The sequence below is a fragment of the Strongylocentrotus purpuratus genome, unplaced genomic scaffold, assembly GCF_000002235.5.
Source record: "Strongylocentrotus purpuratus isolate Spur 01 unplaced genomic scaffold, Spur_5.0 spur5_scaffold_9, whole genome shotgun sequence".
Lineage (NCBI taxonomy): Eukaryota > Metazoa > Echinodermata > Echinoidea > Camarodonta > Strongylocentrotidae > Strongylocentrotus > Strongylocentrotus purpuratus.
In genome coordinates this window covers 16,301,258-16,326,811 of record NW_022145615.1, presented here as the reverse complement: position 1 = coordinate 16,326,811, position 25,554 = coordinate 16,301,258, and the positions used below count along the sequence as shown (strand labels likewise).

General features: G+C 36.4%; 1 protein-coding gene and 1 long non-coding RNA gene across 3 annotated transcripts; one reads left to right on the top strand and one right to left on the bottom strand.

The window, feature by feature from the left end:
* Positions 1–2,503: 2,503 nt before the first annotated feature.
* On the bottom strand, positions 2,504–7,827 carry LOC105446079. The gene is made up of 2 exons (XR_973619.2): positions 7,680–7,827; positions 2,504–6,541 (listed from the first exon to the last, which is right to left on the bottom strand). It is a non-coding gene; the product is annotated as an uncharacterized LOC105446079 (long non-coding RNA).
* A 4,992-nt stretch (positions 7,828–12,819) lies between these two features.
* LOC589843 (alpha-methylacyl-CoA racemase) lies at positions 12,820–24,988 on the top strand. 2 transcript variants are annotated; one of them, XM_030976822.1, is made up of 6 exons: positions 12,820–12,951; positions 16,250–16,506; positions 18,220–18,363; positions 19,183–19,343; positions 21,314–21,500; positions 22,109–24,988. In XM_030976822.1, exons 2-6 carry the CDS (start codon positions 16,257–16,259, stop codon positions 22,519–22,521), a joined length of 1,155 nt encoding a protein of 384 aa, XP_030832682.1. In that variant the 5' UTR covers positions 12,820–12,951; positions 16,250–16,256; the 3' UTR covers positions 22,522–24,988. The 2 variants fall into 2 exon arrangements, with proteins under 2 accessions (XP_030832682.1, XP_030832681.1); XM_030976821.1 differs by having other exon boundaries at positions 12,837–12,944.
* The last annotated feature ends 566 nt before the right edge of the window (positions 24,989–25,554 follow it).

The window sequence follows — 25,554 nt, the reverse complement described above, 5'->3', positions numbered from 1 at the left end:
TCGCTGAAATGGACATAATGAACCGATCAGAACTGATCTATTATAATTCATGCTTCTTATCCTTCGTGTGCTTGACCTAAAACCTTACAATCGCCTGGCAAACTGAGCCCAAAGTTCGACTTGTTTCACGTGTGTATTATAGGCAATGACGAGCTTGCAACCTATTTTGATCAAATTACGGTGGGTGAACTTTCAAAAGTCAATGAGACATATAATTATGAGGGTTCCAATTATGAAAGAGCTAGTGATAACGTACGTCGGGTGGATGTGCTTTTCGTTGAAACAAAAATGAATTTTAACGATTTTTTTTTTTTTTTTTTTTGTGGGGGGGGGGGGGGGGGGTAAAATTCCATAGGCTAACATTTTAGGCTGCTGACTTTGGACGATAGGGAGCGTTGTCAAATGAGACTAAACGGAGCTATACCGTGTGAGTCAAAAAAAAAGTTTACACCTAGAAAATTGCTAATTATTTTTAGACTCATCTATGAACAGTAAATTATTATACATCTTATGAAAGAGTGATTTATCCCAAATCATTTGGTACCAGTGTTGTGTTGTATGTGTTCACGCTTGGATGAACAGGTGGCATTGTTTGCGAGAGTGCAAAAATCGATTTGCGCCAAAGTGATGCCTACAGTATGTATTATGTAGGGATTAGCGGAGTGAGAGAATGAATTGAATGTATCAAATGAAATGCATTGCATATGTTTTTTGCAAAGGGCAAAGTCACACACACACCCACACACGCGGGCACAAATGTTCGTTGATATTTGATATTCGATATTTAAAATGCGTGGCATGATTCATTTTGTTAGGGATGTTATTTGGATCTGCAAAGACCGAATTAATACCCAAATCCCAATTGTTTTATTCAAACATCACATAGGCAACTTTGGCGCAAGTCGATTTTTGCACTCTCGCAAACAATGTCTCCTGTTCATTCAAGCGTGAACACATACCACACAAAATGATACCAAATGATTTGGGATAAAACACTCTTTCATAAGACATATAACAATTTAATGTTCATCGATGATTTTGTAAATATTTATCAATTTTCTAGGTGTAAACTTTTTTGGACTCACACTGTAGTAGATGCCAGCCAGAAAAAAATCTCAATAATACGGGGGTTCAAAATAGCAAAAAAAAAATCGCATTGCCGCTCTTCATTGGGTTAACCCCCCCCACCCCCCCCCCCCCCCCCCCCCCCCTCCCTTGGCAAAAAGCTAGATCCGCCCTTGATATTCGTCATTGCAAAGAATATTTATAGGCCAGAATGTGAACGAAAACAATGCAATGACGAAAGAACGTCATTGCAAATATATGAAATGTCCACTTGGTATGCGTCTCTTACTGTAAAATGGGGGCACTCTAGAATCCTCAAAAAAAATCTTCTGCTTCCACACGAAAATGGGGTGTCAATTACTCAATTACCAGTTAAGGAAAACAAAGAATAACTTGAAAGATATAAAGAGAAAATGACAGAATGATATACACAAACAAAAATAAGAGAGAAGATAATAGATCGAAAAACTAAGAAAAGTTCAAGAAAACGTAGAAAAAGAAGAGAATAGGATAAAATAGTTGATAAAAGAATACATAATTTGGGTTTTTGTTGTACGCAGAAAACCTAAATTTTGTATTCTTTCATCAATATTAGAGTGCAAACACATTTGTTTTCAAAATTCTTGCATCCTCTTTCACGTAATGATGCAATATAAGTGAAATGTTGCCTTTAAAAATGTGAGGCTCCCAAATCTTTAACAAACGTAGACCGGTCTAACAAAGTGAGAATGTGATCCAAATGTCCTATCTTTCCTTCTGTATCCCCCCTCTCTCTCTCTCTCTCTCTCCCTCAAGGCCTCCTCCTCCTTGTTATAGTACACAGACAAAATACCAGGCTACCCAAAGGAAGACAAATAATATTAAGGCAGTCTTGCAGCTAAAATGTACATAGTTTACTAAATCTGATAATCAGTGCCCCGTAATCAATCTAGAGAATCAAGCCTAAACTTTAAGCTCCAATAAAATCCAATGAAATTAAAATGTATTATGACTTCTAAATACGAGCGTGTTCTATGCAATGAAATTTTAAAACATAATATATATTCTTTTTAATGCACTTTGGAGATCTCCCAGAACCACTCATTCCACTGGTAATTATACAAGTTAATACAATATCGTATTGTGCACTTTTTTGTAACTACATGTAAATATACAGTAGTTGCACTTGATCACTATAATATTGAAAAATGCAACATTGTACCAACTAAAAAAATATATATGTGGGTAACACGGAAACAAGCAATACCTATGATTTACGATGTGATGCTGTTTGATATGAAACTTGAGAATGAAAATATAATTGATCCCTTCTGTAAGTATTTTAAAACATTCATAAATACTTGAGGAGAATTTTAGCATCCCACCCATGTAAAATGTGTGCTATGTAAAAAATAATAATAATAATTAAACAAATATCAATAGAACATCAATATCGAAATTATCATTCACATTTGTTATGTATCTTTATTGTCAAACATAGGCTGGTACATGTTGTTACAAGCTACATTGTTTGTTATTTATTTGTGATTACTCGCAAAATTATACCACTTGTTGATTTTCTTGTTTATATAATTGTTTTATTCATGTATTGTGAAACAAAATGTTCATGTATATGAATGAAGTTTACTAATAAAATTCAAGCAAGAATATATAGTTAGATGAATGATAATCCCTATTCATCTTTTATTTGGCTTATGACATCAAAATGGGAACAAGGTAATCAAAAGATTTGTCACAACAGTTTACAGGTGTACTTTGAAGAAAAACAAAGAATGGGTATATAGGTAATTCATATCTTATTCTTAATTTTTTTTTGTCAAAGTAGGTCACTCATAATATTATTGCACAAAATTATTTAAAAATACCAAGTAATAATTACAATAGTATGATTCACATTTAAAAAGTTACATATGATATTCATGGAACGATAATGTGTTCGGGATTACAATACTGACCACGTATAACATGATAGCAACTACTTTATTAAAAAAAATCTAAGGCAATTGTGCAAACATTTCTATGGGACATAATATAGATTTTTCAAAAATAGTTGCACTTGTGTTCTATTATCTATCACCAAATTACTGTTAACATGTAAACAATTACTTTTTAACTTGCATAAATGTAGATATTTAAAATGTAAGTACATGTGTTGCCAATGGAACATTTAACAAAACACTGCAACTCATTGGTGTAACTATATTTTTGCACAGGTTAAAACAAAAAAGATTTTAAAAGAAAAATAATAATGACAATAAATCAAAATATTACAGTGAATTAGTTTTTCCTCGAAATGAAGCTATGAAATCTTCATAGCTAGGACAAAATAATGAACACTTATAATAAAAATGTACATGTTATGCATAAAGTAGATCTTTCCACATTACATTAATTATTTTCTGTTATTGATGATACTGGAAATGTACTACAGAGTACCTGACAAATCATTAACTACATGATAACACTGTGCACATTCAATTTAAATAAAAATCAAATATCCAAAAGCATGAATGAAAACCTACAGCTAATCTTTGGTCTACGTGTACATATGTAAATGGTCAGAAAGTATTGATATAAAATTGATTTGAATATTGCAATCAACTTCTAATTCAGACTTCTTTATACATGAGCATGGTATATTCTGTTTAGTCATGCCTATATCATATCTTTAAACAACCGTAAACAAAGCTTGCATAATTATAGAAGAACATGTTAAAAAGTGTACCAGTGACCACAAGATATTTCGTATGTTAGGGATTCTTTTAAAAATACGAAGAATTTCAAATACTATAAATGAAATAATGAATGATATCTATTCTATATCTGCCAACTAAATTGAATATCAGACCATCCTATATACCATAAAATGTATCTACATGTACATGTATGTTGTTAGTTTCAGTCTACCATTATTCATAAGGTTTCATAATTTTGTTTGCATTATGATGATATTTCAACTTATCAAATGCATTGGAAACATTTCAAAACAACTTTAACTTGCTTTCTCTTGAATTACAATTTCCCACATTCTAATACTACGTGTACTTTCATACATTCTACATGTACATGTATGTACTCAATTATATCAACAATTCAAAAATACAAAAATTGCATTGATTTTCTTAAATAAAATGAAGGCACAATCCTTATGCATAGTAAAAATTAGACTTAACAACTCTTGCTACGGCATATTCCCATAATGCATTGCGCCTACAATACCTTGGTGATAGGGGGATTAGGGCGATTCTGTAATTTGTACACACCAGAACTTCCGGTGGTTCTACAACATGTATTCTTCTATACTAGGTTTTGCTAATAATTCCTGTTCTGCAATTCTTAATCTTGCTCAATAATTACAATTTTGAAAAATACAAAAGCAGACTAAGCAGTAAGCATACTTCTTCATTAAAAGTAATATATACCAGCATTGGCAAATGCCAGCAATTGCAGAAATTATCTCTGAAAAAACTTGACACGATGCACCACAAGTGGCTTCTTTTCCCAAGCCATCATTATGCGGATTTGTCAGGAATTTTAAAGAATTTCCTGTACTATACAGTAAGGTCACACATTTAAAGACTGAAGGCCTACATTTTTAATAAATCTACATCATTAGAAATTTAGGCAAAAGTACATTTTTTCCATTTTTATGCCTACTGATAGTGAAATGTGAGTGACTCATGCTTCACTGTCAGTAGGAAAGAGTCCAATACTGTGTGGCCCATTTGACGGGAAGTTCATGTGACTTCAAAATCCGTGCAAATTCGCTAGTAAAAATAGAGGGCCACTTGCGTTTGCTTGTTTTCAGCTTTATCCGGAAGGGAGAACTCATTGTATTTATGAATCAAACACAATACAGTTGTATATGTACAATAAATTAATAATAATGAGCTGTACATCACAGATAAAATTTGCCATTGACAAGTGCAAACAATGTAAATTGGAAAAGAACATCACCATGACTCTAATCCAAGTTTCTTTTAAGCGCTGTACATACACATCTCATCTTTTTTTCCTTTAAGACTACCATATTCCACATATTTAAGTTAATAAATGGTTGAATTTGCCAAAATGTATTAAAAACTATAACAATATATAAATGTACAACTCATTAAAAGCTATTGGTATAAATTTCAACATACAGTAAAAATTTTATGGCAATAATAGAGTTGTCAGTTTGAGAAAGTACAAATTTGCCTCTCATGTATTTTGTAATTTTTTTGTCAGTTTGGAGACGGAATGGCGTTAAGTCATATACATGCAATCCAACAGAGACTTAATGCTCTACTGGCTCCAAACAAACAATCTAATTGTTTTGGCATGCATTACATAAATGTACTTGGAGCAATCACTACCAACTTCCTATGAATTTCTTAGACAAATATTTGTTCTATTTTCTTTTTCTTTTTTTTTCTTTTCCTTGCGAACTTGGTTACCGGTATTTCAGACATTTTCAGTATTATTATGATTTGTATTTTTTCTCAAGCATGACTAAATGTCCCTGAAAATGAACATGCAGGATAGTACATAACTGGCATTTATGAAATAAATTAAATTGCACCAATTTTCAAAAACAATACAACCACTTTAGAACACCATGTGTAATGCTGGAATATCATTATGAAACGTTCATAATCGAAAAAACAATTATGTAAGAAAGATTTCTGTGACAAACAAAATCAATAGTTAGAAAAGACTAGGAATGAAGTTGTTTGATGATATATCTGTGATGCTATGCTACCATTTGAGAAAATGTATCCATACAGCCTACAGGATATTGGTACAACAATGCAAAGATAACAAAATCAGTGTACATATTGCTATACAGTACATCTTACCACTAAAAATATATTCACAGTTTTTTCCTGTCTTGCTGTATCCCTGTACTCTGCCTGAATATGTTTGTCACAATCTTCTTGGTGTATAAGAGCACATAGACAACCAGGTAGGACACAAAATACCAGACCATGTAAGCAATAGACAAACATGCAGCAAAACAAGCCAACATATACCCAGCCTTGTACAGTGATTTAGTGTAGATGGAGGTGGCAACAACAGCTACAAACAGGATTAGGGGAAGTCCGTTATTGACGAGTGTGATGAAGAAAGACGTCTGTACATTCTGACTGAACTTGTTCTGCTTCATAGCTTGTTGCACCGCCTCATCGTGAGAGATGGTGTGTTTAGGTTTGAATCTCATTGCAACGGATATCGGTGAATTGGCTCTGCTGATAAAATTCAGAAGTCCTTTGTAAGAATTTCGGATATTAGGGACTCAGAGATGTATACGGACCTCTTACTTGAAACAAATATAATATTTTACTTCGTAAACGCTTGGTTTCAAAAATCCACAACTGATGAAGTCTGTGAGAAATGACTCAGTAAGCATTCACTTTCTTGCCGTTTGTCCAATGATCACTTCAGGATAAGAGTGACAACGTTAGCTCAGCTTGTCGCATCTCACAATGGTATATATCTAAACAACAAAAAAGTATGAAATGAAAAAAGACAACATTAACAACTTTGCTCATGATTGGAACAAGGCTGTACAATGAATTTGATATTTGCTCATACCGGTAATTCAATACTTCTAATCTTCTATGTACTTTTTATTTTCCCAGATGGCAGCTGTAAATATTATTGCTGCTAGAATAGATCAAGACCTATCACTCCCAACTCTCAACACAAGTTTTCTTAACAAACTTTCATGACAAGTATATTCTAGTGCAACAAAGAATATTTTGTTCATATTTTGGTAGTAGGCTATTAACCATTTCATATCAAAACAAAATATCCTGGAATAGGCCTAAGGGCTCTATTTAGATATGGATCTTCTTCTTTTCTATATACTTTTTGAGACGTATTATCATCCTCATCGCACCCTCCATCATGCACCGTCAAGTACTCATCATCACCATCAAAAGGCATCAATCATCATAAATAATTAACTTCATTGAACACAACATGTTAACAGCATAGGGCAAGGTTTACAGTCAACATTTGACATGAGACTTCCCTGACCACTCTGATGGCACATCACATCAAACCAGCAAGAGAGTAAAAGCAGTCCGTAGCCTGACACAGAAAAGGCCACTATAAACTATGAAGTCTCTACTTTGCAAATCAGAAATTTAAATAAACTTTTTAAAATCTATGTGAAAATCGTTTTGTTTACATGTACATGTAAGGCCAGAGTGCAGAGTGCCTTTGTCTGCCCATACACGTAGCCTAACTGGACGATAAACAAAAAAAAACTCACAACAAACACAAATCTTCATATCCATGCAAAAACAAGGAGTAAAAACTTATGAGAAAAGTCTTATTTAAGTAATTTTATTCACGAGCCTTGAAATGCCATATTTCAAGTTTAAAATACCGAACTTTGTAGAGGGGAATTCCACAGAAAATCGTTGTCACTTCGACTGGGCGGGTTAGGTGCGCGGCCCCGCCCCGCCCGGGCCGACTCTACGAATTACGTACAGAGCAAAGTCCCTCAGCTCAGCTCAAACTCAAGTCAAGTCAAAGACAAAATGATCGAGTAGGCCTAGTGTCTTAACTCTTATTTCACAATAATTCCAAAAATACCATTAAATCTATAAAGACCAGTAGTGTACCTGTTCAAACCAAAACGTTGTTGATGTTGGAGAGTCGACTCAGTTAGACAGCTCTGACTCAAACAAAATCCCGGCTGTAAAAATCAGTTGCGGTGCTTTTTTTGTACGCTACATACGCTACCTTGCGAATTGTCTGTATTATGGGTCCAGACAAGCCGACCCAAAGACAGCCCTACCCTTGACAACCCGACACAATACCCTGGACAACTCGACTGTCGAGTTGTCCATGGTGGGGTGCTTCGGCGGACAGCTCGACCTTTTTCCCCTCATGATTTCATATCTTAGACAAAATTGTTATTTTATGTATTAATTATGCTTTTATAAACACAGTCTTGACATGAAACATGGAAACTGTTAGTATTTTAAGAGCTGTTTTAAAAAATATAAAAGCTAATTTCCGCGGCAACGAGAATATATTTTTGACGAACCGAAGGTGTACGATTGCCGGATAACTTCTCTTTGACAGTTTCATCGAAGGCAAGAAAAGAGGTGTTTGCGGCTTTTGTCATTGAATATTTCATTGTGTTATGAACTTATTATTTGTTGCTATTCTCTTAATTCTGTATAATTTATCTCAATTAAATTCTCTTACTTCCCTCTATTTGTATTATCTCTTTCTCTTTCTCTCTCTCTCTCTCTCTCTCTCTTCCGCTTTCTATACTTCCTCTTCTTCATGACTTTTCTTTTTCTTTTTCTTTCTCTATATCACTCTCTCTCTCTCGTCCTCTCGCCATTCCATGCATGTCTCAGCTTTTATTCATCATTGTCACGCTGCTGCTGGCTGGAGTAATCCACTGGTTTGCTCGACTTTGTGAGAATGGAAATGGGGAATCTAGTGGAGGAAAAGGGCACCTCTCAGAATTAAATAGGCGAATTTATTACATGTTTTGAAAAGGGCCGGGGAGGGGCTCATATTTACTATTTTAAAAAAATGAAATGAGGCATGTATCGGAAGGAAATGTGGTACTAAGTACTTATTAGAAACGAAAAGTGCATTTTTCAGAGTTAAAAAGTGGCATTTAAGAGCTGAAAGAGAGGGGACTTTCTATTACGAAGAAATAAAGTGCACTTATTAAGAAGGAAAAGGGCACGAGTCGAATTATACAGGGCACAAATTTAAGAAGTGAAAAGGGGAATTTCTCGCACCTGAAAAGACGTACATTCGCCAGAAATGAAAAGAGATGAAAAGGACAGTTATAAAACAGGAAAGGGGCACTTAATTGTCCGATGTACAAAGGGGAACTTTGGGGAAACCTGAAAAAGTGGGGGTGCCGCCTTTGGAATAATGGGCAAAAGTGCACCAAAAAACGGAAGGTCATGTAATTTCAGCAACATTTTTAAATCACTGGTATCGAATTAGAAACCACGTAATAGTCTTAACTTTAGAATACCCCCACCAATAGGATTAATGTACATGAATGTTAAAGAATGTTAAAGGCGTAAATCCCGGGGGATGGGGGGGGGGTGGCCTGTACAAATATCCCTCCCTGAGATTACTACCAAAAAAAAAGAGGAAAAAAGGAAGAAGAAGAAGAAAAAAATGTGATTGTTTCAATTTCAGCATAATGCATGAGAAATGGGTTATTTTGTTATAGCTTACACGTATACAGTATGTCACGATCATTAAAAGAAGCCGAACTTTACTTTACTTATTCCGAGAGATTTATTATATTATTGCCCATACATCTACAAGATTCCCCACTAAAGTTTATGAGAGAGGAATAAAGCAAAAATAAAGTACAGTTTCTCAACACGACATGGGCATCGCCATTTTTTTCTTGATAATGTGACGTACTATGCGAAGTCGTTTATCAAGTAATGTATTCGAATTTATGGATGCTTCTTTCCCAGACGTGTGTGGTGATGAAGCATTTCATTCACCTGCTAGTATCCTTTGTACTATAATTGCCAGAACGCAAATTGCATAAATAGGTTAGTTCTCTTCTGGGGTGAAGGTTTCTCATTTGTCAACTGCTATAGCGTAGTATTTATAAATGAATTTTGTTACAATAATTTATTGTACCCCTATTATTTATTTTTCACCTATTATAATTTCTATCATCTCAGTTATTATTTGTTTAAATTGAAAAGTAAAGGTTTCGTTATATTGATTTAAAAATCCTTTCCAACTAAAACTTGGTGCATGATACATGTACAACTTCAACAGGTACGTCACATTTTCAAGAAAATGGCTGCGCCCATAATACTGAAAGGCATCACATCATGCCAGGAATATCTTCATTTATATATATCTTGTACATTTTCGTAAGGAATATTGTACATCAAAGGACAGGAATACATCTCATTTTTCAGAATACCTACACTTATTCTTTGGGTTTAGGTTTCCTTTAAGAGTAGTTGCGCGACGTGCGCGAACATGCAAGCACTTCATAAACTTCAGAATAATTTTTCGTTATTTTGCAAGGTATTATTATAGCCCAGACGTAAAGTGGCTGATCGCCAGCACTTAAAAAAGTGCAATCATGTACAGTAGATTCCCGGCTCCCCCCCCCCCCCACTCAGTGTTATTTAGGGTACGCGTATAATGCTCGTTCCATCCCTTTAAAAGCACCCCCCCCCCCTATCTCAGGACTGCCAACATTTCCGAATCCCCCTTTCGCCGGCTTTTCGCTGGCTTTTCCTGCCTTGGAGACCCCCCCCCCCCCCCCCCCCCCCCCATTTTTCAGGTGAGCTCTAGTCGATCGAGGGGGACTGGGGCCAATGTTTTTACTTTTTTTCAAAATGAAATAATCCTGAATGAGCTTTCAAAGCTAGCAGGAATTTCAGGAATTTGATCCCAGGATTTGATCAATTTTTCTATGATATTCAAGATATTTTATTTCCCCCTTTTTACATTTCTCAGGAGTCCAAAGAGAGAGAAAAAACACACCCATTTTAAAGAAATCTCCGGGTGAAAAGTCAAAGACACCCCCTTTTTTTTACAATTCTCGGGCCGGATTTTGTCGCACGAAAAGTACCCCTTTCCTGGAGATTTTAGGAACGCGCATGCGGTCCCTCCGACCCCGGAGTGTGTGGGGGGAGGGGGGTAGATGAAGACTGAAGTTCCAGACCTGGCGTGTTCAAGACTTACGGTGGCCGTATGTCTCTTTAGTTATTTCAAGGTAAGCCTGTACACATTCTTATCATTTTATATATTTGAGAAAGGATTTGGCTGAGGAAATTAAAGAATTCATTAGATTTAATTAATAAACACATTACATGTATCATTATATGAATTCCAGAAACCTTTTTTAAGAGGTGTGAAAACTGTGAACGCATCTGATTGAGAGTGATAAATAATACGGTAACTGTTGCATTAAATGCCCAAGTCCTACTCGGCGGTTGTCATTTTGTTCACACCTAAAACTTAAGGGACGAGGGGATGATATTTAAGGGCTGCAATGCATGTGATGTTTATGTAGGTCTATGAATGAATTAATTTGTTGTTTATATTGAATGAATTGAATTGAATTCAGATAAATAGGGCTTAATAAGAGTCGAAAACGGTGCAACGAATCGTTTTCTTTCTATAATAATTAAGTCAAACGTCTAAGCTTTTCGCGATTCGCGCGGGAAGGGGGAAACTGAATTCAGACAAGGATTAAGAGTGGCGAGAACAGTACACCCAATCGTCTGCTTTCTCTAATTAAGGAAACGTCAAGGCTTGTGCGCTTCGCGCGAGAGGGGGGAACTGAATTCAGATAAATAGGGCTTATTAAGAGTCGAATTTAGACAATGATTGAGAGTAGAGAACGGTACAACGAATCGTCTTCAGTCTTTCTCTAATAATTTATTGAAACGTCAAAGTTTCCGCGCTTCGCGCGGGAGTGGGAAATTAAATTCAGACGGGGATATTAAGAGTAGAAAAAAGAACAACGTTTCGTCTTCTTTATCTATTGATTAAATGAAACGTTAAATTCGCGCGGGAGGGGAAACTGAATTTAGACAAAAATTGAGAGTAGAGAACGGTAAAACGAATCGTCTTCTTTCTCTAATTATTTAAAGAAACGTCAAAGCTTCGGCGTTTCGCGCAGGAGGGAAGGGGGGGGGGGACTGAAGAAAAATATTTTAGCTCCTGGCCCCGGGTTTATAGGGGGTAAATTTGTAGACATTGGCATGGGTGTCGATCCTTACGTAATACCTATTCATCAGGGGGGATGAATGAATAGATCATCCCCCCCCCCAGTGGCGTAGACAGGTTCGTACACCTGGGGGGGGGGGGATGACTCAGGGGCGGATCTAGCTTTTTGCTAATGGGGGGGGGGTTGGCAAATAATGACGATGCGGAGCATCGTCCACGAGCCGCGAAGCGGCTACCCGATTTTTTTTTGGGTGTTTATTTGAACCCCGTAAGTGATGTTTTCCTGGCATCTATTAACACAATGGAGGCCATAAAAAGCAGTGCATGATAACGTCTTTTTAAATCAAGTAACAGTTAAATACACAGTTATATCCAGAGTTATCATGTGTTTGGTTAAGTTACCAGATGAGTTGAATATCTTCTCACAATATTTGCACTTTCTCTCCAGCGTGCGTTCTTTTTTCTTTCTTTTTTTTTTTTTTTTTTTTCTTTTTTTTTCCTTTTTTTGTTGTTTGTTTTTTTGGCCGCCCAAGGGGGGCGGGTTAAACCCCCTAACCCCCCCCCCCGTAGATCCGCGCCTGTTTAATCTTGTGGTTATCTTGTGGTTTCCAAACCACAAGATAACCACAAAATACTTGTAAGATTTTCTTTTTTTTTACCGTCTGAATTGGCTTTCACCGTGTGAATGCGGCTAATAACAATAAACACAATTACAATAATGATGAGGATTATTATTATCATCATCATAATTATTATTATTATTAATATTATAATTGTTATCATTATTATTATTACTATTATTATCATCATTATGATTTATTAAGTAAGCAAATATCATTCCCAAAAACCTGGGGGGGGGGATGATTGTACATGGTGGGGGGATGCATCCCCCTCACCCCCCCCCCCCCCCTGTTGTCTACGCCCCTGTCCCCCCTGATGAATAGGTATCAGTTACGGATCGACACCCATGGACATTGGCATTAATATATTTTACCGGTAATTGGTGGCTAGCTTTGTCGGGAGTCGGTGGCCTCTACTTGGTCGAGTTGTCCAGGGTATTGTGTCGGGTTTGTCCAGGGTCGGTCTGTCTTTGGGTCGGGCTGTCTAGACCCCGTTTATAAACTATCCGTATTTGGAAGGCCATGCAGGCAAAGGAAAAGGTTCATGCCAAAGCAAAGGCCAAGGTAAGAGGTAAGAAACACCGTTTCATCTGTTGTGGTCATTTGATACCTAACACGATACACGATTTAAGGTTGTTATGTTCTTGTTATACCATAGACCGAAAATGTCTGTCTTTAGTTAGCTTCGGTCTAGTTTAACTCCGGGAAGCTCCAACACCGGCGCCGCAGGCGTCGACGCCTGCGGCGCCGGTGTTGGAGCTTCCCGGAGTTAAGTCTAGTTATGCCATCAGATAACTCCAGCTCCAGCTTCAGGAAGCTCCAACACCGGCGCCGCAGGCGTCGGACGCCTGCGGCGCCGGTGTTGGAGCTTCCTGGAGTTAAATACCAGTGCCCACTGCCATGGCAAATTATTACTTTATCATGTTAAAATAATATAGCCTAGACCCATGCACACTGCCACACATACATTGATTGTGTAGCTGCATTACCTGGCCTGGCTTAACTCCAGGGAGCTCCGATACATAAATACATAAATGTGCATAAATGACATGGCCATGGGATCGAAAAAGTCCAATGCTCCCAAGCTATTCTTGAATTACATTATTGCTCTTTTCTTTGCGTTCTTTACCGTCTTGATACTCAAACCTAGAGCTACAGAACTCAGAAGTAATCTTTGCTTGAGGGTATTTCATTGCAAGTGCAACTATTGTGGACCGAGGGTTTTACTGTTATATTAGATCTATAGCCTCTGAACTTGCTAACGGGGGAGGTGATATTGACGGTAAAACAAGCGCGTAGCCAGGATTTCATTTTAGGGGGGGGCGGTTTCCCCCCTCCTGCGCGAAGCGCGAAAGCTTTGAGGTTTCATCAAATTATAAGAGAAAGAAGACGATTCGTTGGACCGTTCTCGACTCTTAATCCTAGTAAATTCAGTTTCTGTTGACGTTTCATTAGGGGAAGAAGACGATTCGCTGTACCGTCCTCGACTCTTAATCTTTGTTTGAATCAAGTTCCCCTGCCTCCGCGCGTAGCGCGGAAGCTCTGAAGTTTTATTAGATTATTAAAGAAAGAAAACGATTCGTTGTACCATTCTCGACTCTTAATCCTTCAGTTTCTTTCGACGTTTCATTAGAGAAAGAAGACGATTCGCTGTACCGTCCTCGACTCTTTTTGTATCAAGTTCCCCTTCCTCCGCGGAAGCTGTAGCGCGGAAGCTCTGAAGTTTTATTAGATTATTAAAGAAAGAAGAAGATGCGTTGTACCATTCTCGATCGAATCTTAATCCTTGTCTGAATTCAGTTCCCCCCCCCCCTCCCCTCCCGCGGCCAGCTTTGATGTTTCATAAATTATTAGAGAAAGAAGACGATTTGTTGTACCGTTCTCGACTCTTAATCCTTATCTGAATTCAGTTTTTCCCCCCTAGCTCCCCTCCCGCGCGAAGCGCGGAAGCTTAGACTTTTCATTAAATTATTAGAGAAAGAAGACGATTCTTAATCCTTTTTCTTCCTACGTCCTCTTCCTTTCTTCTTTTTTTCTCTCTTTTTTTTTTGGCCGGCGTTTTTTTTTTGGGGGGGCGACCGCCCCCACCGCCCCCCCCCTGGCTACGCGCCTGCGGTAAAATTGTGTTGCCGTTGGGAAAAATTAGAAAAGAGGGAGGGAAGAATTGAGAGGGGAAGAAAAGAAAGAGAAGGTATAAAGGGAAGAGAAGACAACAACAGGGGAGGGGAGGGGAAGGAAGGGAAGAAAGAGAAGAGAAGAGAATAGAAAAAGAATGGAAGGAAAAGAAGAAAAAAAAGGAGAAAAGGAAAACAAAAGGTATTAGATTATACCCACAAAAAAAATCTATAAACTCTGGTTGCCATGCCAACCATAAATGGACGACCAATCCATGTCAGTCAATTTTGTTTTTACTTTTACATGTGCCATTTCAGTTAACAATAAATTGAGGAGGGGCAAAGTAAAAGTGATCTGAGCACATCATTGTATGTGCTGCGCCTGTGGTGCCCGGGACCCCGGTTTATAGAGTTAAATTTGTAGACATTGGCACATACATTGGCATTAATATATTTGTCGGTAGTTGGTGGCTACAGTGTAGTTTTGTCGGTAATCGGTGGCCTCTTGAGAGTACACTCCCCCCCCCCCCCCCCCCCCCCCCACTGAAATAGGTCTAGTGACACCCCTGTATGCTGGTATGAATGTATGATTACTATATTTCCATTTGATTGAAAGACGATCTGATCAGATTTTGGGTTTATAGGTCAATTTCTGAAATTCTGTATTTGCCTTGTTATCGCAACATCTCAAAACCACTAGAGATATGAGGCACACAAATGGTGATATCATGTACTGTAGCACCATAGGAAGATAATCTAATCAAATTTTAGGTACTATACATGTAGGTCGATTTCTGAAATTACAGGGTTTTAGCATTGTTATTAGGATACCTCAAGGAGCACTAGAGAGATTATATATGGGGTTCAAACTTGGTGATACATGTATCATCATTTGAAGACAATCTAGATTTATGGTAACATGTGTGTGATGGTATTAAAATGGAATAATCAGTATATATAGTCTGTAATAAATCATATAGCCTGTAATAATAAATATATATAGTCAATATAGTCTGCCCTCCACAGGTAATCGTTATATAAGCGTTTCCCTTATTTATTTCCACTTCTTTACAACTTTGATAATGTATGATGAGACCGCGATCGAGATTCGTAACACTGATTCTGTCTGCCGAAGCAGCTAGTCTATTATAATTGCCAATTCTTCAAAAGTTGTATTGGAGTAGGATCGAATAATGGCGCTGGGCATTACATTTTTTGAATTGGTTAACAAATGCATAACACTGCTGCAACATACTGTAAGATAGGCAGTCATTAAAATATTGAAATTTATATACATGTATTTTTATCTCTCTCCTTTAATAGTAACCTTTTGAACTTTTCCCTTGTTGCTGTACTCGGGTAAACCGTATGGAAAGAAAACATCTTGCTCATGCAGAGACAAAATGTATTTTGTTACGGCAACAAAAGTTTTTTTTGTGTGTGGGGTTGTATGATGATGATACATCACAGTGACATTTTTGTATAGTTTCACTTTTTTGAAGTGTAAACGATGTTTACATTTTGTCTCTTCGTCTTTCACCAACCTGTTTCTTTGACTGTTTTGCAATCCATCAGAGCAACTTTCTATTAATGTTGGATTTACTCTTAATATTTTGTTGGGTCCTTCAGAATCGAGTAAGTCTCAGTGATCATTCTTTTTGTCCAAATATGACATTTAAGTTTGAACATATCTACTACTTGTTAGTTGTAAGATATGTACATGTAACAAGCACATTTTGAATGTTTGACTTACAGATTTAAAATGGCTCTAGCTGGATTGAAGGTGATTGAGATAGCTGGTCTAGCACCGGTCCCCCATGCAGGAATGATCCTGGCAGACTTCGGAGCTCAGGTCATCAGAGTGGACAGAATTATGCAGATGGGTGTAATAAGTGACACGCTTTCTCGTGGCAAGCTGTCTGTTGCCCTCAACCTGAAGTCACCAAAGGGAGTGGAGGCATTCAAGAGAGTAAGCAGCAATGCTGATGTACTGATTGAACCCTTTAGGCCAGGTACTCTATTTAATATAGATTAACTTCTTTCTCTGTATTTGATTGGGGGCAAATACTCAAGTTGCATTCTATTTTCTAATTTGTATTTGAAATTCACACAACATGCAGATTGCAGGATAATGATATTTTTGACAACTATCAGTCAGTTATAGAAATTAATTATAATATTGAAAGGCCATGTATTCGACCCATATGAACAAGAGTTCCAGTTAGGGATCGTAACGCAATATAGTAGCATGTAAAACCCATCCAGAACTGTGGAAAAGCTGTGATGGTCTTAATACTTCTATTCGAGGCAGGCTTGCTCACTTCTTACATTAGGAAGCATGCAATCCAAGCTTCTCCATGAATAAATAGAATTACCGGTAGGCTCTCATTGAGATACACTGGTTCCGGTTGAGCACCATCTGTTGGCATCATTTAATGTGAAAGACTTAATTTGCAATAATGGCTACAAATTATATGAAACAAGAAGTAGTAGAGTAACTTTCAAAATTCAAATAACCATCATTGGTCTGGCCGTTTTGTTATTATTGTTGCTATTTTTTGTGAAGAAGGAGGTAGGAAAAATTTATATCCATTCTTTAAAGCTTATCTGCCATAGTTTACAGGAGGGATTAGACCGCCCTACAAGGTCACTGGACAGGTGGTTATCTCATCAACTCAGCTCTCAGTTAACATAAGATAAAGAGGATCATGGGGGATCAATGGTCACCGATTAGGCATTGTTTGTTATATAGAGGGCGCAAGTAGCTACAAGTAGTGCAGTGGGCCTTTAAAACAAAAATTAGTTACACAGTGAAAGACAAAAAAAAATCTCTAGACATGTACAAAATTCATTACTATTTCATCAGGAACATACCAGTTCTTAACTTAAAGGAAGCCTTACCCCAAGAAATATCTTTAGTTACTCTGATCAGGTTAATTAATTTTTTTTTAATTCTTCAATTATTCTACAAAATTTCCTACCAGAGAGGTATAAAACAAGATTTCTAGCATAATGTTCAGTTTCTCAGCAAGCTATGGGCATCACTATTTTCCTGATAAAGTGACATACTATGCAAAGTTGTTTATTAAGTAAATTCATTCAAGTTTATGTAGGCTTTCTTCCCATGTATGTGTGGTGATGAAGTACTTCATTCACCCGCTATCATCTTTTGTACCATAATTGTCAGAATGCACATTGCATAAATAACTTGTTGCTCTTCTGGGTGAAGTTTTCGCATGAATGAAATAGATTTTTCATCTGCTATATTTTAATATTTTCATTAAATGAGTTACGATAGGATGGATTCAATTTTCAGCTTGCGGGTAGACATTTTTCAACTAATGCAGCACAGCAAAAAAATTCCAACAATATAAATGATCAAAGAGGTCCAAACTGTTTAATAATTTCAATGAGATTGATTGTTCTACAAATTATAACTTTTGGATCAAACAGTGACCAAAATGACTATGTTGTTGTTGATTGGGTCAATATGACCACTTTTTTCTAGCATCAGGGCACATTTTTGCTTAGAATAGGCCCATCAAATCTCTTTTGCTGAACTAATTTTAGAATGGGCATTTTCAAAGTTTGTTTGCAAAGTTTAAATTGGATTTGAATTGATCAGGAAAAGTGTAGAATAGACTTCCGGTAGCATGTTACTAAATCTTCTATACAATGTTTTCCATAGTTTCATTAGTGTTCTTTTCTGTTTTGAATCCCAATAGGAACGATGGAGAAGATGGGTCTTGGTCCATCTGTGTTAATGAAAGAGAACCCAAGATTGATCTATGCTAGATTGAGTGGCTTTGGACAGGAAGGTCCTCTAAAGCACATAGCAGGTCATGATATCAATTACATTGCAACCTCAGGTAAGTTTTATAATCTTGGAGTTACTTATATCTTAGTATGATGTTCTCCTTCAGTTTGTACAAATTGTTTAGAAGAAAAAGAATATTACATTTGAAAGTTAATCAGATACGAGAACTGTGTTGTAGTGGTAAATGTAAATATTTTTTTATTTCCCTCAAACAAAGATATAATATTCTGTACTTGATTTTAATACACAATAATTTTCCTACACATACATACATGTATTCATCAAAGATGTACAGGGTAAGGGCAATTGTTGTGATTGGGTTTTATGTTAGGTTTAAGGTTAGAATTTATGCAGTTCAAATTTTTGTAAGGTCTAACTTAATCAGCTTTCCCTCCTCAAATTTGAACAAAATAAAAAATGTATATTAAATGAACCAATGTGAAGGAAAATATTAAAATTCAACATAAAAATTGCCTGATGTACCTGAAAATAGTGATTAACTGGTTGTGTATTCAAATAGCATTATGTATTTAAACAGTATTGCCAATTTAGAGACTTTAATGGATAGTCAAATTAAATTACTGTTATTTGTGAATGGCACAACATACTGTACTGCATTAGAAACAGATTCAACATTTTCTCTGATCTTTTATATTTCTTCTCATAATGTGTAATCCCTAGTATTTTGGATCAAAAGATAATGCAAATACATCACTAAATGCAGACACTGTGCTCCTAATGGTTAATAGAGGTAGGTATATGGTTAGGTTAGGGTTAGGTAGAGTGATAAGTTTTGAAATATCAGGAATACTAAAAACTGACTGCAAAGCCAAGGAGCATGAATCATAATTTTAATTTGACATTGTTGTAGGAGTGCTGTCTCTACTTGGGCGAGCTGGGGAGAAGCCAACATTCCCTATCAACTTGCTAGCAGACTTTGCTGGAGGGGGTCTTATGTGTTCCATGGGTATCATGTTGTCTCTCTTTGAAAGAACAAAATCTGGACTTGGCCAAGTCATTGATGCAAATATGGTGAGTAAGATGTAATTAATGTTTTGTATTATCATTGCAAATTTACTGGTTAGCTTTAACCCTATTAAGACTTGGTATTTATTTATTGATACTGTCTTTGAAAAATGAGGTATGAAGGTCAATCTTTAAAATAACGTTTGTTAGTAGCATAGTTGACATTATTGTAAAGACAAATTTTCAAATTTCAAATCAAATCACAAGTATTTCATTAATTTTTTTATGTTTTCTATTGTTTTTTTAATTTCTAATGTATTTATTTGGTTTTATGATTTGTTGTTTCAGACATGTATGTTGATATATTACAAGATCAAGAAAAAGGCATAAAAAACACAATTTGCAGTGTTGTTGAGAAAATTAGGAAAGCAGCATGTTGTACACAAATGTATGCAAAATGTACTACATTTTCTTTCACTTTTGGCCTGACATGTGACTATTAAATGTTGGGAGACACGTGAAAGGCAAATGGTGATCTGCAGCAGTCATGTATTTTGTTCAGTCAATCTTAACTTGTGTCTTTTTGCAAGGCATAAACTAGGGCTGCGACGTGTAGTGGAATGCTCGAGTACCCGCACGGTTGACAACTACTCGGGTACGATTTCTTGTACCCAAATATTCGGCCGCAAAAAAAATAAAAAATAAAAATATGTTCAGGCCGACGCTTACCCGTGCCTGGGTGGGCGGCTGCCGCTGGCATGGTGTCGTCGGTAAAAATGTTTCCCAACTCAAGCACTGTCAAACTCACCACTCAGAAACTGGGACCAAATGTCTGGATTTCTGTTTGGACTTGGAGGAAAATGGATCATTCTGCCATCTCTGGTTTTTAAAACAGCATTGTTTACTGTTATTATTATTATTAAATCGGCGCCTTCAACTGCAACTCGAAGTAAAATTGCATGGGTTTTCGGCGACAGAACTGGGATACTGTTCCAGTGGTATGCTACATTCCACGTACCATCAAGGACTGGAACTCACTACCCTCCGACATCCAAAGGACTACGAACATTGACACCTTCAAACTCCAAGCAACCAACTTTTTCCGCAACCAAGACTCAAGCAATAAGAACTAAACAAGCACAGTGCGCACCCCCTCATCCTCCTCGCTTGGTTCCTTACGGAACGTTGAGGAGTACTCCTGAAGAAGAAGAAGAAAACAACAACAAAAACAAAAAAAATCAAAAAAATTCAAAAAAATTCAAAATAATTATTAAAAAGCATGGCGTCCGAATATTCAAGTATTCACTTGTAAGCCTGGGAGTGTACTCGGGTACCTCATTACACTGTTGTGCACAGCCTTAGCATAAACCCATTGAATATTAAGACTTGGATTACTCAGATGAATCCTATAAAGAGTACTAAAATAGATCAATGAAAAAGTGGCACAAAGAGATGCATCTGGAATATAAACTGCATAATTGTTGACAATCATGGTTTTATCACACAGAGGTAGAAACACATTTTAAGGATATAGAGCTGGTAAATGCATATTATACCCTCTCTATGAGGCTTAATGTTTGCTAAATCTTCATTCAGATATGTCCACATAAAACAATCCATTAATAAAGATCTGACAGACATGAGCGCTATACAAGATACCCACTATTATTATTATTATTATTGTAATTATCATGATAAAATTTGTATTGCCATTGATATGATCCTCATTTGATATACTTACAGGTTCATGGCTCAGCCTATGTAAGGAGTGTCAAGTCTGACAGACATGAGCGCTATACAAGAACCCACTATTATAATTATTATTATGGTAATTATCATGATAAAATTTGTATTGCCATTGATATGATTCTGATTTGATTTATTTACAGGTTCATCGCTCAGCCTATGTAAGGAGTGTCAAGTCTGACAGACATGAGCGCTATACAAGAAACCCACTATTATTATTATTATTATTGTAATTATCATGATAAAATTTGTATTGCCATTGATATGATCCTCATTTGATTTATTTACAGGTTCATGGCTCAGCCTATGTAAGCTCGTGGTTATGGATGGGTCGTAACATGGGGCTCTTCAGCGATGATAGAGGGAAGAATCTTCTTGATACAGGAGCTCCATTCTATGAAACTTATCGCACTTTAGATGGAAAGTACATGGCTGTGGGGGCTCTTGAACCACAATTCTATGCCAAGTTTCTACAAGGTGAGAGCTTTGCCAATGCCTAAGAGGGGACTAATCACTCAAAACAATGTTAGTCTCCATGTTTGCGGTTCCATGCCAGCATACTATATTCATAATGCCAGCTTAGAAAATTGCTGACTTTAAAGAGATAATGTGAGTTCATACATGTAAGTACACTCCAGATATAGGTAAAAGTTAAAGTCAAAAATAAATTCCATGCAAACCTTTAGTATTATAAAATAAGTTTGCCCTGTATTCTCATTAATTGCTGCTTTTGAATGTAATATTGCTCATGTTAAAGAGAGTTCTAGAAGATTAGATTTCATATCTACATGTATATGTAATGTAATATGAGTGAAATCAAGTAAACATGACTATCCTATACAAAGACCAACAGTCCAACATGTACGTTTCACGAGCTGAGAGGGAATTAGCCTTTGAAAGCTCAAAAGAGTGTTGGAATTTTAAACAAATAATAAAGCAGTGAAGAAGATAAAAATGGTATGAAATACCGCATCAGATATTCTCAAATCTTTTCTATAAAATTCACAAACGATTAATGTGGAAAACTTGTGGTTTTTATACTGATTAGTGCATGTCATGGAGAATTTTCTGTTGTGTTGTTGCAGGTCTTGGACTGTCTGATGATGAAGATCTACCATCACAAATGAGCAGAGAGGACTGGCCTAGTATGAAGCAAACATTTGCCAGTATCTTTGCCACCAAGACCCAGGCTGAGTGGACCCACATCTTTGAGAAGACAGATGCCTGCACCACACCAGTCCTTACCAGAGACGAGGCATCTGAGCATCCTCACAACAAATTCATGGGACACTTCTTAAGGAATACAAAAGGGGGGCATGAACCCGCCCCTGCTCCACTCCTGTCACGTACCCCTGGTAGTCCATCCACAATGGCCCTCCCAGCTGTAGGCCAAGACACATTAGCAGTTCTAGTGGAGGCTGGGTACAGCAAAAAAGAGGTTAAGGAGATGTGTGCTAGCGGGGTGGCAGAAATGGCAGACATGTCTCCCAAGTTATGAGGAGGTTTGATATCTTGGCTATGCTGATGTGAAAATAAGAATGAAGCAAATTGCATTCCTAAGAAATCATATTTGACCTGCAGAATCATTAGAATGTTAACAAAAATGATTGAAATTCATGGCTACTTGAATTGAGTCAAAGATGTAAAGATGCTCAGAAGAAAAAAAAAACTCAATGAGGTTAAGATTGAGATGGGTTACCATACAGCCTAGAGGAGATGAAGAAGATTTGTGCCAAGAATATTGCACATGTCTTTCTAATCATGAAGAAAAGCTACGCCTATCCAAATGGGGTAACAAAGATAATTCTTAGGATGTACATGCATGTATCAGTGGGCTATCAAATCAAGCTCCTGTCAAAACACTGTTTAGCCTCTGTCCAAACACTGTTTAGCCTCCGTCCACCAAAGGTGGTGGTGTATTTTCAAACATGGTGATAATGTGTATTATAATAGGAGGACAATCTGATCAGATTTTGGGTTAATAGGTCAAAGGTCACAGGAATTTTATATATTAGCCTTGTTACTGCGATATCTGCGAAGAACCACTAGAGATATTATAAGGCTCAAACTTGGTGATAGTATGTATCACCATAGGAAAATGATCTAATCAGATTTTGGGTAATTAGGTCAAAGGTATAAACAGAGGTCAAAGGTAACAGGTCAATCTCTGAAATTACAGGTTTAGCCTCGCTCTTGCAATATCTCAAGAACCACTAGAAATATGGGGTTCAAACTTGGTGATAGTATGTATCATCATAGGAAGACAATCTGATTAGATTTTTGTAGTAAGTAGGTCAATGATCACAGAGGCAGACCTGATAATTACCCGATTTAAAATTGGTTGGTTTTTAGGGGGGGGGGGAATCTTTTTTTTTTCAGTGCTCACTACCACCCCTGCAGAGGTCAATTTCTGAAATTGAAGGTTTTGAGCCTTGCTATTGCAATATGGTGACAGTATTACCTTTTGGGGCTTGTAGGTCAAGATCATAGTTGACAATTGATTATAGGGCTAGGCTAATTGTTTTCATTGTGATATACACCTGTATGTCATGAATAATTCCATCCATTTCCTATTCTGAATTTAGGGCGGAGGTATATAGGAGACGCAGTCGCATTTGTCTTGTTTTATTATAGATTGTGAAAGTTATATGCATTGATAGAATATAGGGCCACTTAACAAATCTTGAACAATTAAAAGGAAAATTCTGAGAACATTCTTCCAAATGTTAGTAATGGATATATTTTCAGATATATTCAGATTTGATGCATGATGTGTTTTTAGAAAAGTGATTTCATTGGATTTGAGGGGCCCAAACTCAATTACGACTTCTTTCAAAATGCATTGAAACATACATTTTGTTCTCTTATTGTTATATTCCAACTCATTCAACTAATCTTGATTTTCAAAATGTTGTGCCTTAAATTTTGTTCAGTCTCTTACAATATCTATTTCTCTAGAAAACATATAGTGTTGCATTGATAACACATCGATTTTACAAAAAAATTGTTATTTGTGAATCACATTTACTGCAGTATATCAGAACTGGGAATGTTTTTTTCTGAGATTGTGATAAAAGTACATATGACTGGAAAATATAAGTAGAATGATATGCACATCATTTTCCTCATCCCCAATCCACACAGTATGATATCCATGTGTGAGAAAATCAAAAATGCTTTGAAATTAGCATTTGTCATATATTTCATGAAGTATTTAGTTGGCGATATTAAACAAGAGACGGGCGTATATTCAGAAAACAATGTTCAGCAAAAAAATGTTAATTGTCAGAACAAACTGAGAGCAACCAACAATTATACTTCATGCAAATGCAGCATGCTTTGCGCAGACTTTATCCAATGACTTGTCCTACCGTAATTTGATTTTGGATATGTTATGACTATTAACAATATTTTTACTAACATAAAAGATGACAATGTTTTCAGAATACCACCCCATTGCCCCGTCTTATGTAGAGTTGAGATTCCGAAGCAATCACAAGTTTGCAGTCTCCTTTCTCTTATGAACATAGTTCCATTTGATATCAATTGCAAAGAATTTCCAATGAATCACAACTATTTATGAGACGGGCCCAGGTCTTCTCTATTGTGTATTTTGTTCAACCTTATATCATAGGGTATATATACAAATACTCAAGGTTGCTGTATGCCTTTGCCATTTTATCTGAGAAAGTTTGATTGTTCTATGTATTGTCCAAAAGGATATTGTAAATCGGCAATGTAAATTTTATCATGACTCTGTTTGTTGATATGTAAAACACTATCTCAGGAATTTCTTGAGTCTGTGTACCTATGTATCTATGTATCTTGAGTCTATGTTTCTTGAATCTATGTATCTTAAATAAAATGACATTTTAAAAGGAATTAGGGGGATTTATTTTCCATTTTAGGCTTTAATGGAAGATAGGTATTGGTAATGAAATGTAAGCATTCATGTTTTAACAAAATTTTGTTTTGTTACTTGCAAGCTCAACTGCTAGGATTTGCCTCAAAGCAAGTAAATGAATAGAGGCAAAATACAATTTGTGCTATAAAAAAAATGAAATGATATACTCATCATCTTCAACCCAAGTTTTGCATTTGGGTTCACTAAAAGACCCTTTCTCGGTGTATTTGTTTTAACTGCAGTGAAATTTCTCTTACATGTGTAAGTAATAGATTTATTTTTTCTATAATTACATGCAATATGCATTTTGTTTTGTAATAACTGAAATCAAGATAAGCTTGATAAACTGAATTAAAATAATGTGAAATTATAATGAAGAACAATTCCTTCATATTTAAAAAAAGGATATTTAAAAGGATTCGTAGTACACTGTTGGTCATAAAGGGGGAATAATTATTTTTACCCAAATTTATGGAATGATTTTGACAATGATTTATTCAGAATAGATCTAAATAAAAGTATACATTCTCAGTTTTTATTGCATGATAATTTGCGAGTGTTTGTTTTGTGTGACTGCTAAAGCATGTGTGTGCTTCTACGCTAATTAACTAGGGGACCTACGTCCAT